General features: G+C 37.5%; 1 protein-coding gene across 1 annotated transcript; it reads right to left on the bottom strand.

Annotated features, from left to right (window-relative positions):
- Positions 1-12933: 12933 nt before the first annotated feature.
- On the bottom strand, positions 12934-14169 carry LOC118481665. The gene has a single exon (XM_035976843.1). The coding sequence runs from the start codon at positions 14167-14169 to the stop codon at positions 12934-12936; it is 1236 nt and encodes a 411-aa protein (XP_035832736.1).
- Between the last annotated feature and the right edge of the window lie 4641 nt (positions 14170-18810).

The following is an 18810-nucleotide window of genomic DNA, read 5'->3' as shown; positions in this document are numbered from 1 at the left end:
GCTATCTTTCGTTGTTCCATCTCTTAAGCTTCAAGTTGTTTAATAAACTCGCTCAACGTCATCTTATCAAATTCCGGCTTATTTTTCAACATCATAAGATACGTGCCCCAAACATCATGTGGCAACGCACAGCCAACTTTTCAATCAATTCATCTTTATCTTTACTGATGATTAATCTTTTCATATTCTTCAATAAATTGCAATATCTTTCAATAATCTGCTTAGTGTTTTCAGTTCTTAATCCTCGGAATAAATCAAATTCTTTTTTCATAAGCGACTTTTTGTTCTTGATCATTTCATCACTTCCAAGAAACTTCGATTCTAGTTCTTCCCATATTGAAAATGCACTTCCGTTGTGTTGAAGTAAAATCAAGATGTCTTCTTTAATAGCTTGCTGCAAAAGACTAACCATCATTTTTTCATCTTTGTATTTCTTTTTCTCTTCAGCACCCAGATTTCTAATTTCAATTTTCACTCCATTGTCCCCAACCGGTCTACTATGTTGAAATTCAGTATGTTCCCATGCATCTAAGTGATATGCCTGAACCCAGTTTGTAAAACGTTCGGCCCATCCACTGTACTCCTCAATACTCATCAGCTTAGGCAGTTTTTGCATTGTCACTATTTCATTTTCAAGTAACGTACTCTGAGTAACAGTCATTGGACTAGCAAAGGCATTATAGAACTCGTTATCCATGATTCGGTTTTCAAAATTTCACAAATTCAGCTAGTTCAAACGAAATGAATTCTTTCAAACGAAATGCTCTTCGCACGGAATCAACTTTCATACGGAATGAAGCTTCACACGAAATCAATTCTTTCACACAAAATGAACTCTCACACGAAATGAAATCTCTGTTTCGTACGAAATGGAGAATATGACTCACACGGAATGAATCTTGGTGTGAAAAGAATACTTGGTACGAAATGAAGTACTATTTCGTACGAAATGACTATCTGATGTCCAATTTCAAGCGAAATGACCCCTGGAGCGAAATGAAAAACTGATTTCGTACGAAATGACAACGAACTTCGCACGAAATGAATGCCAAGTTCACACGAAATGATATCAATTTCGTGCGAAATGAAGCTTTCGAACAATTTTTTAACAATTTTTGATCAAGTTTTACTTAGAATTAAGATCTGATTCTTTCTAGAGTTTGTTAAAACAGTGTTTCGCACATTATATTTCAAAATCAAGCCATTTTAGCCGTAAAAACTTATTTAATTTTGAAAAGAAGGTGTAGAAATCAGAAATTGCAGTTGAAATGGTAAGAACTCTTCCTCCTAAGCTCTGATACCACCTGTAGGATCGTTTTCAAACCCAAACGAGTCATTCAGAAGAGATCTCGTCCGATACAAAAGGTGGAAACAGATGTATCAGAGTTATTTCAGCGGTATTGCACAAGAAATCACTTTAAACTGTCTCTGTATCATAACAGATCGTGTTACAAAGCTGGAGACACTTCGGTAGAGCTTCGCTACCGGAATCAGAACGTTACAAATGATTTGGCACGACAGATATTTATAGGCACAACTATTTCATACGAAATAGTTCACACAAAATCAGTCTCACACGAAATAGTCGTTTCGTGCGAAATGCCAATAAACATACATTTCTCGTATTTCGTGCTCTAATCTTTCTAATCTAATACAAGACTCGATACTAGACAAAGTCGACAGACATATGCACCAACATATCTCAAAGAAATTGTAGCAATACATGGTGTACTTGTGTCGATAATCTCTGACCGAGACGGTCGTTTTATATCAAGGATTTGGCAGACTTTTCAAAAGGCCTTTAGATCCCAACTAAATTTGAGCACGACCTTTCATCCCCAAACTGACGGCCAAAGTGAACGCACAATTCAAACTCTAGAAGCTATGTTGCGTGCTTGTGTGACGAACTTAGGTGGAAATTGGGACACTCACTTGCCTTTAGTAGAGTTCTCATACAGTAACAATTATCACATGAGTATTCAGGCCGCACCATTCGAAGCGTTATATGGACGTAAGTGTCAATCTCCGCTATGCTGGGCGGAATTAGGCGACAAACAAATGTTCGGTCCTGAGTTAGTTCAAGAAACTACCGATAAAATATTCAAAATTCGAGACCGTATCAAGGTGGCTCGAGACAGACAGAAAAGCTACGCGGACAGACGCCGCAAACCATTATTTTTTGAGGTTGGAGACAAGGTATTGCTAAAAAGTCTCACCGTCTAAAGGCGTAGCTAGATTCGATAAGCAATGTTAGTGCATGCGTCTGTCGACTTCGTCTTGTATCGAGTCTTGTATTTAGAATGTTAGATCAGGGCATGTAGTTCAAGAAAAATGTAATATCGCTTGAAAGGCTAATTCCGCATGAAAGAGTGTTGCTTGTAATTCCGCTTGGAATCTAATTTCGCTTGGAACCTCTTCAAGCGGAATCAAAACCCTATAAATACCATTCAAGCGAAATCATTTGTAACAATTCCGGGTTCAATGCCGAACTGCTGCCAAAGTGTCGTCTCGCTGTAAATTGTCATCAAATCAATAATATCGACAGTTAAAGTGATATTCTTGCTTAATTGACCTCAATACGACTGTTTCCACCTTTCATACTGAGTATAAACTCTTCTGAACGACTCGTTCGGGTCCGTATACGATCCTACAAGTGGTATCAGAGCTCAGGAAGAAGAGTTCATACCAATTTAGTTGCAAATTCTGATTTCTACACCTTCTTTTTCAAATTAAACTTGATTTTACGATCAAAATGTTTTGATTTTCACACAACATGTGCACTTTAGAGTTTTAACAAACCCTAGAAAGTTTCAGAACTAAAAACGGCCTAAAACTTGACCAATTTGACAATTCTTAGTTCGAGATGATGATGTCAGCATAATTCCGCACGGAACTAGGGGTAATTTCTCTTCAAAAGATTAATTCCGTTCGAAAGTTCATACGGAATTAGTTAATTTCGTTCTAGATTGTGATTCCGTTTGAGCAGTTTCAAACGAAATTAGTGATTTCGTTTCAGTTGGGTAATTCCGTTTGGTAATCTCGCACGGAATTAGAATTCCGTTTGAAAGGGTGTAAATTTCAAACGAAATTAGGGTAATTTCGTTTCAAAGATAATTTCGCTTGAAAGGGATTTCCATTTGATTTAATTTCGTTTGGTTTGTGTAATTCTGTTTAAAAGGAATTCCATTTGGAAGTTAATCTCGTTTGAACAGAACTGTTTTGTGAAATTTTTGAAAATCCGAAACATGGAAGAGGAACTTTATAACGCCTTTGCTACCCCAATTACTATTAGTCTGCAGGCAATGCTGGAAAATGAAGCAGGGACTATCCAAAAACCGCCTAAGCTCATGAACATTGAGTAGTATAAAGGGTGGGAAGCACGTTTTGAAAACTGGGTTCAAGAAAATTATTTGGATGCTTGGGAATGTGTTGAAACGAAATATGTTAGAACGACAAATGATGACGAAGAGGAGATTGCTATTAAAGATACGAGTGCTGATGATAAAAAGAAATACAAAAATGAAAAAAATGATGTTAAGTCTACTACAACAAGCTGTGAAAGAAGATATCTTGGTGTTATTGCAACATAATGGAAGTGCTTATTCGATTTGGAAAGCTTTATGATCAAAGTTTGTTGGAAGTCAAGAGATGGTTAAAAACAAAAGGTCACTTTTGAAGAAAGAGTTTGATCTGTTTCGTGGGTTGAAAAATGAAAGTACAAAGCAAATTATTGAACGATATTACAGTCTGTTGATGAACATGAAGAGATTGAGCATCACTAAAGATAATGAGGAGTTGATTGAAAAGCTAGCTGATGCGTTGCCATATGAGACTTGGGGTACATATCTCATGATGTTGAGGAACAAGAAAGGTTTTAGCAATCTGACACTGAGCAAGTTTATTGAGAAAATTGAAGCTCAAGAAATGGAACAAAGAAAAATTTCAAGAATGAAAGATTTTGACGGTGAACAAGACATTGGTCTTTATTACAAAGGTGGTGTCAGTGATAACCAACATGTCACCAAAAGTTGAAACTGCTTTCAACGCAAAGAGTTCATCAGGAAGTTCATCCAAAGGATCAAACAGCAACACAAGTTTTTCATCATATACATCATTTGATCCGAACATTCTGGCAACAAAGAATGGAAAGAAGTTACAATGCAAAATTGTTTTGAATCTTGAGAATGATCAGGATTATTCTGAAGAAATTGCAAAGAGTCACATGTCTTTGTTGGGAACCGTGTTGGAATCATATGGTAGTTTAGTTGCAGGTCGAATCGGGAATCCAATGCTTACAAAAGAGGATTACGATCAGATCGATGTTGAGGAGATGGAATTGATGGATATTAAATGGTGTTTTGCGAGCATGTTAAGAAGAGCTGAAAATTCAAACAAATCACAGGAAGAGATGACTTCCGTGATGCATGTGTTTCTAATTTGGGTTTTGATAAATCTAAAGTCACTTGTTTTCGTTGCAGGGAAAAAGGACACTTCAAGAGGGAGTGCACGAATCGCGAATCAAGTGGAGCTCAAAATCCATTTAACAACAATGATTACTACCGAAAGGCCATCTATCATCAAGTTGCTCAACAACAACAACAACCACAAGTGGCACATGGTAGAAAAGTTATAAAGAAGTCATCAAAGAGAGCATGTTTGGTGAATCAAGGACATTTCAGTTAGGGCAAATATATTCCAGCCGATAACAAAGCATGCCTGATCAATCAAGATGATGAAAAATTTACCTGAAGTATTTAGCTGGGAGAATTTCAGTTGGGATGACTATGATCCTAACAAAACTTCAAGTCACAAAGCTTTTGTTGCTCGAATTGAAGATAACAGTGATGATGATAATGATTACTATGCAAAAAGGATGGAAAAGCATTTAAAAATGATGGCAGAAAGTGATAGTGAAGATGAAAAAGCGAAAAAGAAAAAGAAGATAGTTAAGACACCAGTTAGCAGTGATGATGAAGAAGTTCCAGTGATCGAAAGGAAAGTGAAAGAAGTTCCAGCGTTCAAGATTAATGAAGAAGCTGATGCAAGAAGATTCCAGTGATTTGTGAAAACTGTGAGGCAATAAAGAAACCAAACAGTACTTTGATTCATAACATGAAGATGTTGAAAAAGTCTTATGATGTTCTGAACAAATCCATGAATCAATACAATGAATCCAGTGAAGAACAAGCAACAGCAATGAAAACACTTCAAGGAGCTTTCATGACGAAGGGGAAAGTTGTTAACAATTACATCGAGAAGTGTGTTGTGCTGGAGCAGAAACTGGAAACACAAAGAATTGAAACAGAAAGAGTTAATCGTCTGTTAAAAAGTTACTTATGTACTTCTTATGTCATGGACAGGATTTATCCAACTGTTGAAGGCATGAAGGCATTTGAGGATGATGAAGTAACTGAAGAACAGAAGGTATCTGAAGAAAAGACTTCTAAAAAGAAGAAAGAAAAGAAGAAGGATACTGAAGTAAAGACATCTTGTAAGAAACAAGGTGTCAGTTTCAACAAGTGTCCACCCCCGCTTGAAAATGGATATTCGTCAAGAAATCCAAATTCAGAAAGAGTCGAAAAGGCAACCAACTTAAAGTGGGAGTCTGAACCATCAGTCGAATTGCCAGAAAATATTGATGTCACGTTCACATCGTCTGACAATGATCAACAATCTCAATTGATGAAGAAAGTGGTGGATCATGTGTTAGATAACGATTAAACCGAGGAGTCAAAGTCAGAGTCTATGTCAAAGTCAAAGTCTGAGTCCAGCACTCCGAGTCAAAACGTCAAACAGGGCAAAAGAGTTTACAATAAAGAATTCTTGTTATCAAAATCTAATTTGAATGACGAACCAATCAAAGTGGCATATACTTTGAATGATTCTGACAAATTATATTCTGATGAGGAATTTCCAATAAGAGGTGTTAAACCAGAAATGATCAAAAAGGTTTTCAAACTAACAGAAATTAATATTTCTGAAATAAAAGATGTAAATCTTAATGAAAAACCTAAAAAATACACCTCAAGAGTTCAACAAAGAGAAAACAAGAAAAAGGGTTACAGAGTTCTGGTTCTGGTTATCAAAAGAAACCAAACCATAACCGGTAATTTCAAAAAGAAAGGATTAGGATTTATTCCACAAGAAAATTATAAAAATGAAAAATATGTTAGAGATTTTAAATCAAAAATGGTATTTGTTCCAGGTACATCTTCTGAAGAAGAGAAAGAAAATCTTTTTAGAAATCAGTCAAACAAAGAATTCATTGCCAAGAAGCAAGAAGAGATGAAGACTGTTGATCAGATGAAAGAAATGAGAACCTGTTTCCAATGCAACATTGTTGGTCATATTGCCAAGAATTGTTCCAAGGCAATACAATGAAAACAGCGAGTTTCTCGTAAACTAAAAGATAAAGAGGTTGAGTTTGAACCACCAATTGAGAGAACTAAACTTTTCAAAAATTCAAAATTTGAAATTGGTGAATGTTCGAACATGTTTTACAAGAGAAGGGCAAATCTTGACAACCAAAAGTGGGTTGCTAAGAAATCTGACGATAGTTCTAGCAATGATTCTGATTCGTCAAAATCAGAGGAGCTATCTTTTGGCGATGAATCTGATTCCACAAAGTCAGATGAGCCACAGGTTGAGGAAAAAGGTGAAAAATCAGTACCTACTATGGATGATGTGAATTTTCCACCACTTCGGGCTGAAAATTTTAAGATGAAAATTCGTAAAGTTGAGATTTCAAATCAATTTTTTTCTGAAAAGAAGGAATTTGATATTGAAAAGGCCTTTAACCCCAAAGTGAAACATATCTTTGGAAAAATGGTTGGCAGAAAAGTCAAAGGGGTTAAAGTGTTCTATTAGAAGAAGATGATAGGTAAGAAACTGAGTGTTGGTAGCTCGGATTCACCCAAGGCTGGTCAGGCTTGGGTGGATATATTCTTTGACTGAAAACCTGACTTGCCGGAGCTCCCAGGTTGGTAAGAGTGGAGCAGGAATCGGCATCATTCTTTGTATCAAGTCTGATTGTGCATACCTACAAGTGGTAATTTGATTCGATCTTCAAGTGGTAAATCAGGGACATTAAATTATACTTGATTTTCTACAAGAGTTTGATGAAACAATATGATGAAATGAACCCTTAACCTACAAATGGTAAAATCAACAAAACTTATTTTCCGGAAAAATCATTTTCGATTAAAACAAACATAAGTGTTTTGAAATCAAAATGAGAAAATAGTTTGTTGATAGGGAGGAGTTCTGATTGTTTATGCCAAGTGGATTGCGAATTGAAGCTATTCACAACAGTTATCATTTTACTTGTATAGTTTGTTTTCAAGTTTCTTTAAATGTTTTTGCATTTTAGGGGGAGTAAGAAATTTCAGAAAATCCAAAAACATTAGAAAATTTGAAAAATCCAAAAACATGATAAAAATTCAAAAAGACAAAAACATTGAAAAATTCTAAAATGAGTTTTGTTGTGAAAAGAGGAAATGATAGTACATCAGTGGACTATCACAACACGCTAAAGATTTGGAAAGTCTAATAGTGATAAAAGATTTCACTACGGATGTGTCAGTAGATTTTTACTCATTTAGTAGATTTTTTTTTTGACATATAAACATAAATACGAATGCTTACTTATCTCGTGTGGAACATCTCTCGGATATATGGGTAACCCCCGAAATCTTGGTTGAAAGATTTTCTGTTTCTGACATACTAGGTCTTTGTGCGTGGTGATATCTGGGGTATTATCCCAGGACTTCTGATTTTGCGGGAGCAATAGCCTAGTCCTCGTATAATACTTTGCAAAAAGCATTAAATTTTAAAGCCAGCCGTCTACTAAAAAATTGAGAAAATATCGAAAGATATGTATCAATGGCAGTTGAAGAAAAGATCCCCAATCGGGACACACCAAAAGTCGAGCCGTCATCTCTCTGCTGAACGAAAGTTCTGACCTGAGCTCTCACGGTTTCACATTTGCCCGTTTACATATATCACTAGTGTAAAGACTGAATATAGAAATCTGGATACGGGAGTATATTCTGAGGTGGGACACGCGAATAAGTTTAAGTAATTAAAACATTAATCTTGTATCTCGAAACAGTTGAACTTTGTGTAGAAATTTAAGTGGATCCGTATACTGACAATCTACGTGAATCATTTAGAACATAAAATGTCTAAAGCTTAATGGTGTTAGTGATTTGTTTCATTAACTGATATGATCCTCTTACAAAAACTCACAAAAAGATTGTTTGTAAATATTTCTTTATTGCATTTTAACACTCTAAAATCTTAGAAAACCCAAGAAGAATGTGTTTTAGCATAAACTTTTTAAAAATCCAAAAAGATTTTCGACAACTGGTGTTGAAAAGCTGATTTTCCAAATCCTTAGTGCTAAACATGATGATCATTTTGAGGGGGAGTTTGTGATAGATGTGAGAAAAGATTTTGAATTTTGGTCCTGCAAGTGGGTCATCAGAAGCTTATTAATGTAAAATCATTATATTCCTGCAAGTGATATAAGTTTATCAAATGTTAAATTTGAGAAATTTATTGTGAGGTAGAGAATGTGCAGGTTTGAGTAAGAGCTGGGTCAATCGATCTTGAGGAGCTTGTGTTTAGAGAAAGCCAGGTTTCGATCCTGATCCTATGATAGCCAGACCACGATCCCAGCAGAAGTTGAGAGGGAGTCTGTTAGAGAGAGAGAGAGAGTCTGTTGGTTTTGATAAAGAGAAGAGAAAGATTTGAGGATGCTTTAAAATTTCGGATACTTCAAAAGAGCCCGAAGCCTGATAAAGACCGAAGATGTTGAAGACTCGACACTTAAGACTCGTCAACATACGAATGGGAGTCTGTTAGTGCATGCGTCTGTCGACTTCGTCTTGTATCGAGTCATGTATTTAGAATGTTAGATCAGGGCACGTAGTTCGAGAAAAATGTAATAACGCTTGAAAGGCTAATTCCGCTTGAAAGAGTGTTGCTTGTAATTCCGCGTGGAATTAGATTTCGTTTGGAATCTAATTTCGCTTGGAACCTCTTCAAGCGGAATCAAAACCCTATAAATACCAATCAAGCGAAATCATTTGTACAATTCTGGTTTCAGTGTCGAACTGCTGCCGAAGTTTCGTCTCACCGTAAATTGTCATCAAATCAATAATATCGATAGTTAAAGTGATATTCTTGCTGAATTGACCTCAATACGACTGTTTCCGCCTTTCGTATTTAGTATAAACTCTTCAGAACGACTCGTTCGGGTCCGTATACGATCCTACAAGCAAGGTAAGCTTAGCCCAAGATACATGGGACCATATGAAATCTTGGAAAAGATTGGAAATGTCACCTACAAGTTAAAGCTGTCAGAAACACTCAGTAGCGTTCACAACACTTTTCATGTGTCGAATTTGAAAAAGTGTCTTTTGGATGAATCACTTATTATTCCCCAGACGAAATTGATATAGACGACAAACTCCATGTCATCGAAGAACCTGTTGAGGTTCTAGATTAAAAAATTCATAAAACGAGTAGAAGTTGTATCAAACTAATCAAAGTCTGATGCAACTCAAAACGAGGACCCGAGTTCACATGGGAACAAGAAGACGAAACCAAAAAGAAATATCCTCATATGTTTAAGAAAGTCCCAACAAAGAGTAACGCAACCTAAAATTTCGGGACTAAATTTTCTTTAACAGGGGTAGAACGTGACAATCGGCAAAATTCAGGTAATTCCGTACAACCTGAACAACTATTTCAACTATTATTTTCACGTGTTTGACTTGATTTTAATTAATTAAGTCTTAAAAGTCCAGGAATTATAAAATTCATAGTGAATTATGATAACAAATCCGTTGCGATTGGAAACAATATCCTACACTAACAATAAGAACACACGAATAAACGATACTTGTCAGTACTAGTCGCGGTACAACCTGACACGATAAAAACAAGACATACAAATATGTCTACACAAATATTCTATAAAAGATTTGTCCAAAATAATATGTGCCATATTAATTAGAAAATTCCAATTAAAAACCAAATTGTCCAAGTCCGCAGAAAAATACCGTAATCCGCGGAAGTGTACATCATTCCGCAGAACGAAACAATAACTATCCAAAACCCCAAAAATAAATATTATTTGACATAAATAATATAATGGGTATTAAAAACGACACATAATCCGCAATCGAATCTTATTGCGATAAGCTGCACGACTAGTTCAGTAAACTGCACGACTAGTTCAGTAAAATTTTTAGTCCAAAAGTTGGATTAATTATTTGGATAATAAAACATGTGCAAAAATAAATTTTTTCATGTACGAAACACGATGTCTGTATTTAACCCGGTACATGACCTGAACCAAATTTTTCAACTGAACAACGAACTACCAATTTTAGTGAGTTAGTTTTATCTAGTGTCACATTACTTTAAAACGTTGGACCTTGAAACTTTATAGAAAACTTCATCTAAATTATTAAAGTTTATCCTCAAACCACCCCCCATGTCTATGGTTTTGGTGGGTCCCCCACCTACTCATCTTCCATTGACGTGTTGTAAAAATTAGAGAGTGATTAGTGTTGGTGATGTGTAAAAGAAGAGATGATCACAACACTTAACAAATACATCTCACAAACCATTTCCCTCAAGGTTTTTCATAAGCAATCAACACACACAACTCACTCTCTTTCTCCCTCTAGAAATCGATCAAGATCAAACACCTCCATCTTCAACTTTCCAAAATCCAAACACTAGGATTTTATACATACATGGAGGTTCAAAGATGATTTAAGGCATTTTCAAGACTTGGGTGCACACTTGAAGCATTTGCTCAAGCTTGGAAGCTCTTGGATCTTCATCGTTTTATCATCTTTTCAACTTGCTCATCCCTAGCCATGTGCTAGTAGTAAGCTTCAAATCTTGTACTTTCATTTTTGTGATTTATGTTTAAACACAAATGTACAAGTAATGATCTTGAAGCTTATTTAAAAATCACATGAATCACTAACAAAGACTAAACAAAACCAATATGATTATGTGTTAATTCTCATGATTCTTGATAATCTTTGAAGTTATGACCATGTAGTAAACTTGATCTTGCATCTTCATTTTTAAAAGTATGATCTAAACATATGCGTGTTTAGATCTAGTAAGATCCATTAACGTGAATGTTATGAACTTGTAATTTTGTTTAAAAATGTTTTTATAAAACATGTGTAAAACCCTAGAGGATATTTCAATGATATCAACGTTAACTTGTGTTAGTGCGGAAACCAAACACAAGCGGATTCAAGAAAACTATAAAGTAAAATAAACACAATAAGTAAATCAAAACACTTTCTTGCATTCACCTTGAACCGATGACTGATACAAGACAAGCACAGGATATCGAGTAGCCTCTAACCTTCAACCAACTGATCAACCCTCTAAACATAATGAGGGTTTACTTATATACTAACTGGTCGAGACCATCCCTAGGCCCACTCGAGATCACCTAAGACCCATTACATATATGCGACCCAAACTAACTTGTTAAACATTACAAGACCAACCCTAAACTTTAGTATCTCTCTATGTATAAACCTTAAGGTTCCAACAATCTCCCCCTAGGTTTATGCATAGAGAGTCTTGAGACTTTAACTATAACGAGCACCACCCAGACGATCTTTGAGCCCACCAAATCCTTTTATGCGAATGTGAATGGCTGAAGCAACAGCTGCAGTCCATCCTTTAGCAATTTCTTCATATTTTTCAGTAGCTCTAATTTGATTCTGAGCTAACACCTCTAGATCTTCATAAGCAAGATTCAGTAAACCAACTGGATCCACCAAGCGGAAATTCACATCATCATCACAAACAATCACTGCCTGCCCTAGACGCTCATCATAAGCCCAAAAATGCAATGACTTTAAAGCGCCTTTTGGAATCTTTCTTACTAAAGGAATCACCTTCTCCTTGTCAGTTGCGGGCCAGTGAACAATCTTCATTCGCTTGTTTGTGTATGGATCTCGAATGCCTTTAGCTGGTTTAACAAGAGGCTCTGCAGTATGCATAGAAGGAAAACCACGAAGAACCTCCCTCTTCAATCTCTCGTAAAACAAATAACCACGACCTCCAGGCTTATCATCCACATAAGGTTAATTAGACAAGTTCGTCAAATCAACCTTTGTAAACGTCTGAAACTGAGCTGGAGTCTGGTACCATTAAACAGGACCAACCTTTCTCTTTATCCACCATCTTTTATGATCATGATCAAATCCCCAGCTAACCACACCAGATCTATTTCCAACTTTATCCTAGAGAGTTTCACCAACATCCATTAAATGATGAGTTGCTTGAGCATCATCATCATCAGGATTAAGATTCTTGTTCTTCAGTATAACAAACTCCCTTTTCTTCTTAATTCTCACAGCCTTTTCCTTTTCTGCAACTGGATTAATCACCCTTTCAAAGTGTTTTAAAAATAGAGTATGGGAGGACGTTAATAGAGGCTCCAAGATCCAACATAGCTCTAGGCACAGTGATATTCCCCAATTTACAAGGAATGGTGAAAACACCCGGATCCTTGCACTTTGGAGGTAGTCTCTTTTGTAACACTGCAGAAATATTTTCACTTACCTTGACGGTTTCATTACCTTTAAGCTTCTTCTTTGATGTACAAAGTTCTTTGAGGAACTTCGCATACCGTGGGACTTGTTTAATGGCATCAAGAAGTGGAATATTTACCTCTACCTTTCCGAATGTCTCCATGATTTCTTGCTCTTCCCTTTCCTTCTTTGTGCTTCGTAAGCCTTGATGGGAATGGAGCTATCGGAGTAAATTTCATTTCACTTCTAACCTGCTCTTGTACTTTTTCCTCATCGTGGTCCTTCTTCTCAACAACAATTTCCTCTTCGTCTTGCATGCACGGACCATCATAGCTCTTTCCACTCCTCAAGGTAATGGCACACACGTTGTGCTTTGGGTTATTCTCGGTTTGTGCGGTAATTTACCTTGAGACTCTAATTTACTCACTGAGCTAGCGAGTTGAGCCATTTGTTCCAAATTCTTGATGCTAGCTTTAGTCTCCTGTTGGAACGTATGCGTGCTGGTTGCCAAACTTTTCACAATGTCCTCTAAAGACATTCCAGAGCTTCCCGCTTGTTGTTGTGCGGGTGGTTGTTCTCTAGACTGATAGTTTTGTTGTTGTTGATTACCTTGGAAGGGTGGGCGTTGCTGATATTGTGGGGATCTTTGCTGATAACTCATGTTAGGAGGTCCCCAATTTTGATTGCCTTGATATTGTTCATATTGCCTTGAATTTTGCTCCTGGTGGCCTCCAAGTGCTTGTGCTTGCTCAACATCTTCTTGCAGTGTGGGACACATATCAGTGGGATGTCCAAATTGTAGACAAATTCCACAAGCTCGTGCTTGTGGCTCAGCACTCTTATCCTTGGTGAGTTGCATGACCGCTTTTGTCAGCTCAGCGAGTTGAGTTTCAATGTGAGGAGTCCTCACTTCCTTGACTGCGCGTGGCACATCGGTGTACCACTCTTCATCTTGTGCTGAGTGTTTGGTGTCTTCAGCTATGGAGGTAATCAAAGCTCTAATCTGAGTTGGTGTCTTATCAATTAAAGCTCCTCCACTTGAGGCATTAATCAAACGCCTCTCCAATGGTGCTAATCCTTCACAAAAGCATTGAAGGAGTTGGTGATTGGTTATGCCATGTTGTGGGCAACGAGCACACAACTTTTTAAATCTTTCCCAATAAGTGTGCAAGGCTTCTCTTTTGAGTTGCTTGATTCCGATGATCTCCTTGCGCAGGATCGAAGCTTTGACTTCTGGGAAGTATTTGTCTAGAAACAGCTTTGCAAGTTCATTCCAAGTAGTTACAAACCCCGGTGGTAGGTAATATAGCCATTCTTTTGCTGAGTCTTGAAGAGCAAAGGGGAATGCCCTTAGCTTGATTTGATCTTCAGTGACGTTGTGTGGCTTCATACCAGAATACACAACGTGGAACTCTTTGAGGAACTTGTGTGGGTCTTCATTCTCTAAGCCTCGGAAAAGTGGTAATAGGTGAATAAGTCCGGATTTCAGCTCAAAGTTTTTCACAGTATGGTAGTTAATGCAAAGGGGCTGTTGTGGGATATCACGAGTCGCCCAATGTCTAAGGGTTTGTTCAGCTGCCATTGTAACAGTAGAGATCGGAGATCCGTGGGAAGACTAGCGATGTACCTGTACTAAAAGAAATCTTGGCACAAAACAGTTAGATTTGTCGTATCCCCGACAACGGCGCCAATTTGTTGGGTGTCGAATCCAGCAAATAAATATAAAATGAACCTACATGACACACTAAATAGTATGAGTGGAAGTCAGGTTCGTGTCCACAGGGATACAGATTAACGAATTATGCCAAAACGTTTTAGACACAGATATTGTTGTTTTGAAAGGGGGGTTTTAGTTTAACTAAAATGTAAAAACAATTTTTAATTTTTAGATTAAAAAGAAAAGCTATTAAAGTGGTTGGAAAATTCAGATGTTAAAAACTAATTTCAACACCAGGGAAATTTCTTGATTCGGTTCGACTTATGATCATTAACGGTCACGGTGCAATGATCCTTTTTAAATAGTAGTTTGTATCGACACTAGACGTCACGCAGTTCGGACCTCCACTCTATTTATTGTCTAACCAAACGCCGTTCGTTGATTAGAGCCAACCCGCTACTCTAAGCTCACGCCGTTCGGATTTTAGCGTGCGGGTTGCGTAATAGAAGTATCGATTATAATCAAACACACACGCCGTTCGGTATGCCTAATTATATTGTATGATTCTATAATAGTTTTGGGTTCATAGACAAACTCAAAATATTATTTGTTCCTTGTATCAAAAATTAAAACTTTATTAGAGTTCTAAAAATTGATGAACTTTATTAGAAAAATTAATAAGTTGATCAGCTTTATTAACAATCTAATATTTTTCGGATCGAATCCGTATAAAAACAAGAATCACACAAACAAACCACTAAAATAATCAGATCGAACGTGATCGTTTCACATAAATTTATGAACCAAAACAAAGAAAATAATCGCTGTTGTCGAAACTATAAAAAAAGTCTAGCCAGACATGATGGCGATAACAATCAAGTTGAATTCAAAACAATACATTCAAAAATTCAGACTTACGAATAAAAAAACAAGAACTCCCCTATGAGAATGCTGTTTTTATTTTCTTTCTTTTCGAACTCCCCAGCCGTCCACCAATTGTCCTCCTTTTTCGTTCCTTTTGTTGGTGATGATTTTTTTTCCTTGAAACTTACGGCCGATGATTATAATTTTGGGCTGCCCCTTTTTAATTGCATGTTTATTCAATAATTATAGCCCAACTCAATCTTGTATTGCTCTTTAAATGCTTGCCAGCTCCAACGGTGTCATCAATGGGCCCAAACATAGGAAGTTTATTTCAGCCCAATGTCATCTCCAATTATTTCATGATCCCTTCAGCTCGTTTTCATTCTCGTCTTGAGACATTTGCCTTCAAAAATCCTTCCAACTTCTATGTCGTCCTTAGCAAGCACTCCGCACCTACAATATCAACCAAAATACAACCAAAGTAGATTCCATTCCACAAAAACAAGCGTTTCGCAAAATAACGAGGTATGACTACGAAATATGCATGATATGTAGTGAATTTTAACATAAATATGCTATAAAAACGTGCCTAAAAATGCAACTAACACATTGCAGATTTTTTCTCATCTTCATCCGCAACAGTACTCTCATCAACGCCAATAATGCCATCCGACACCGAAAGAAGCTTCATACCGTTCAGTTTTAACAAATATTTAAACCGATTTTTATCAAAAGCTTTGGTATGCAAATCAGCTTTCTGTTCGTCAGTGTGGATTTTCTCAATTCGTATCAACTTTTTCTCGAAACAATCGCGAATAAAGTGATGACGAATTTCTATGTGTTTAGTTTTAGCGTGATGTATTGGATTCTTTGTTATATTTATAGCGGCCTCATTATCAACAAAATGAGGTGTGTTAAGAAACTGCAAACCGTAGTCGCGCATCTGTTGCTGTATCCACAGGATCTGAGAGCAGCAACTGCTAGCAGAAACGTACTCCGCTTCACATGTAGATAGCGCCACAGACGTTAGTTTCTTACACTGCCAGGTGATTAACCGAGGTCCAAAGAACTGGCATCCTGCAGTTGTTGATTTTGAATTGACTTTGCAGCATCCGAAATCCGAGTCGGAATACCCTTCGAGCGTAAAATCGCCTTTCCTAGTATACCACAACCCCAATGAAGGAGTTCCTTTCAGGTAGCGTAATATCCTCTTCACAATAATCATATGCGAAGCTCTCGGGTTAGATTGATATCTTGCTGCGAGGCACGTTGGGTACATGATATCAGGACGTGAAGCAGTTAGGTACATCAAAGAACCTATCATGGATCGATAAAACGTTTAATCAGCCCTGTCTCTGGTGAGATCTGGGTGAATCCCATGATTTGTTGCAAGTGGGGTAGCAGCTGGAGTAGAACTTGACATTCCAAATTTCTCTAGAATATCATGAACGTACTTCGTTTGGTGAATGAAAATTCCCTCAGGTAGTTGTTCAACTTGTAGACTCAGAAAGAATTTCATCTCCCCCATTGATGACATTTCGAATTTTTGCTTCATCACTGATTCAAAATCTTTGCATAGATTCTCATTTGTCGACCCAAAGATTATATCGTCCACATAAATCTGAACTATCAGAAGATGTCTGTCGACCTCTTTAGTGAAGAGAGTGGCATCCACTTTTCCACGTATGAAACTGTTGAGACAAAGTCTCGTACCAAGCTCTCGAGGCCTGGTGTAAACCATACAGCGCTTTGTCCAATAAGTAGACCTTGTTTTTGTGGATTGGATCAGTAAAGCCCGGCGGCTGACCGACATAAACCTCCTCTTTAACCTTCCCATAAAGAAACGCCGATTTTACATCTAGCTGATATACTTTGAATTTCTTCCAAGATGCAAATGCAAGGAAAATTCTGATTGCCTCTAGTCGTGCCACAGGAGCATAGACTTCTGTAAAATCAATCCACCCTGCTGACTAAAGCCTTGAACAACGAGTCGAGCTTTGTTCCAAACAACAACTCCTTTGTCGTCTCTCTTACATTTAAATACCCATTTCGTACTGATTTTTCTATGACCATCCGGCAAATCCACAAGCTTCCACACTCCCAACTTTACAAACTGACTTATGTGACAACTCGAGTTTCTGACTTTCACTTTCACATTTATTGCACGTTGACTTTGACTGTTTAGTTGTTTGACTTGTTTGACTTGTAACTGTATACGTTGTGCTATAATGAAACGCGTTGTGATTATTGCATGTATGTGATTGTATTATAAAATGAGACTTAGTAGAAAAGCATTAACTGTTAAGTCATGAATAGGCTCGACGAAACACAAGATGTGTTTCGCCAATAATAACTCGACGAAACAAAAGTTTGTTTCGCCATTTCAATTTCGACGAAACAAAAGTGTTTCGCCGGCCCACATGTTCGCCGAAGCCCATTACGGGCCTAGTACGGTAAAACGCATATATTAGCACACACAGACTTATGTTTCATACGTTTGGCAAAAATAAGAAACCCTAGAGCTCCATCTTCTCTGATTGACGGCGATCGTGTGCCCCGGAACCCCAAAACGACTTAATTACTATTCCGTTCATTGTGGACTTGATTGATAAACTGTGAGCACATATTTAGCATACCGAGCAAACCAAGGTGAGTTCACACAGCCAAGGCATGGGGTTCCCAGGGTGGGAATGGGTTTGGATTATTTACTTGTACTTACCTAGCTTATGGAAGTTAGTTATATGGTCCTCGGGTGAGGAAGGGTTATTGATAAGATACGACTAGACTAGTGATACTTATAGAACTGATCTTCGCACACACGCCGGGGTTGGCCGCGATAATATGACTAATCTTCGCACACATGCCTAGGAAGGCCGCGAACTATATACTAAACTTCGCACACATGCCGGGTGGCCGCGATACAAATATACCTAGTCTAGAATACTTGGGAATTTTCCCTAATCTTCGCATACATGTCTAGAGGGCCGCGATACGAACTAATACTACACATGACTTAATGAACGAACACAAGGCTTACCATACTAATACAATTACTGAACTATTAACTGTGAACTCGCTCAACTAGTTGTTGACTCTCTGCTGCATGCCTTGCAGGACCTTAGGTACATATGGAGCTTGCACAGGGAGGAGCAGGTCGTTGTGGAGCATGGATCGTGGATGTTATGCTAAACTTTATAACACTTGAACTTACTACATACATTGGGTTTTTCCTATTATGCTTCCGCTACATAAACTATGTTTGGTTTGAACATCAATTGTATTGAATTGGGTTTTTACAAACTACTTCGATTATTATATACTATGTTCAATATGATTGGTGGCTTGATCCTGGTCATGTCACGCCTCCAAGCGGTGGTACTCCGCGGGTGGATTTTTGGGGGTGTGACAACTTAACTCTTCTTGCATCGCAATGACCCAAGAGTCTTCAGTAAGCGCCTCTTTGTAAGTTCTTGGTTCGATCTGTGAGATAAAACAACTTAATGAAAATTCAGTTTGTATAGGTGCTACTGTAGAATAAAAACATGTAAGGCCCTGGTCAATTTGACGTCTCGTGCGAACGCCTGCTTGCAATTCTCCTATGATCAACTCCTCTAGATGATATGAAAGAGTTCGCGGCATTACTTCGCTTGGAACATCCACATCGCCTTCCAGATTAGTAACATTTTGATTTTCACCTTGTTC

The sequence above is a fragment of the Helianthus annuus genome, chromosome 9, assembly GCF_002127325.2.
Source record: "Helianthus annuus cultivar XRQ/B chromosome 9, HanXRQr2.0-SUNRISE, whole genome shotgun sequence".
NCBI classification, from domain to species: Eukaryota; Viridiplantae; Streptophyta; class Magnoliopsida; order Asterales; family Asteraceae; genus Helianthus; species Helianthus annuus.
Note: the sequence above shows the minus strand (reverse complement) of the source record. Positions and strands in the feature narration are given on the sequence as shown.

Coding starts and splice junctions, on each gene's coding strand:
- LOC118481665 (XM_035976843.1), bottom strand. CDS start 14,169: ATGGCAGCTGAACAAACCCTTAGACATTGGGCGACTCGTGATATCCCA.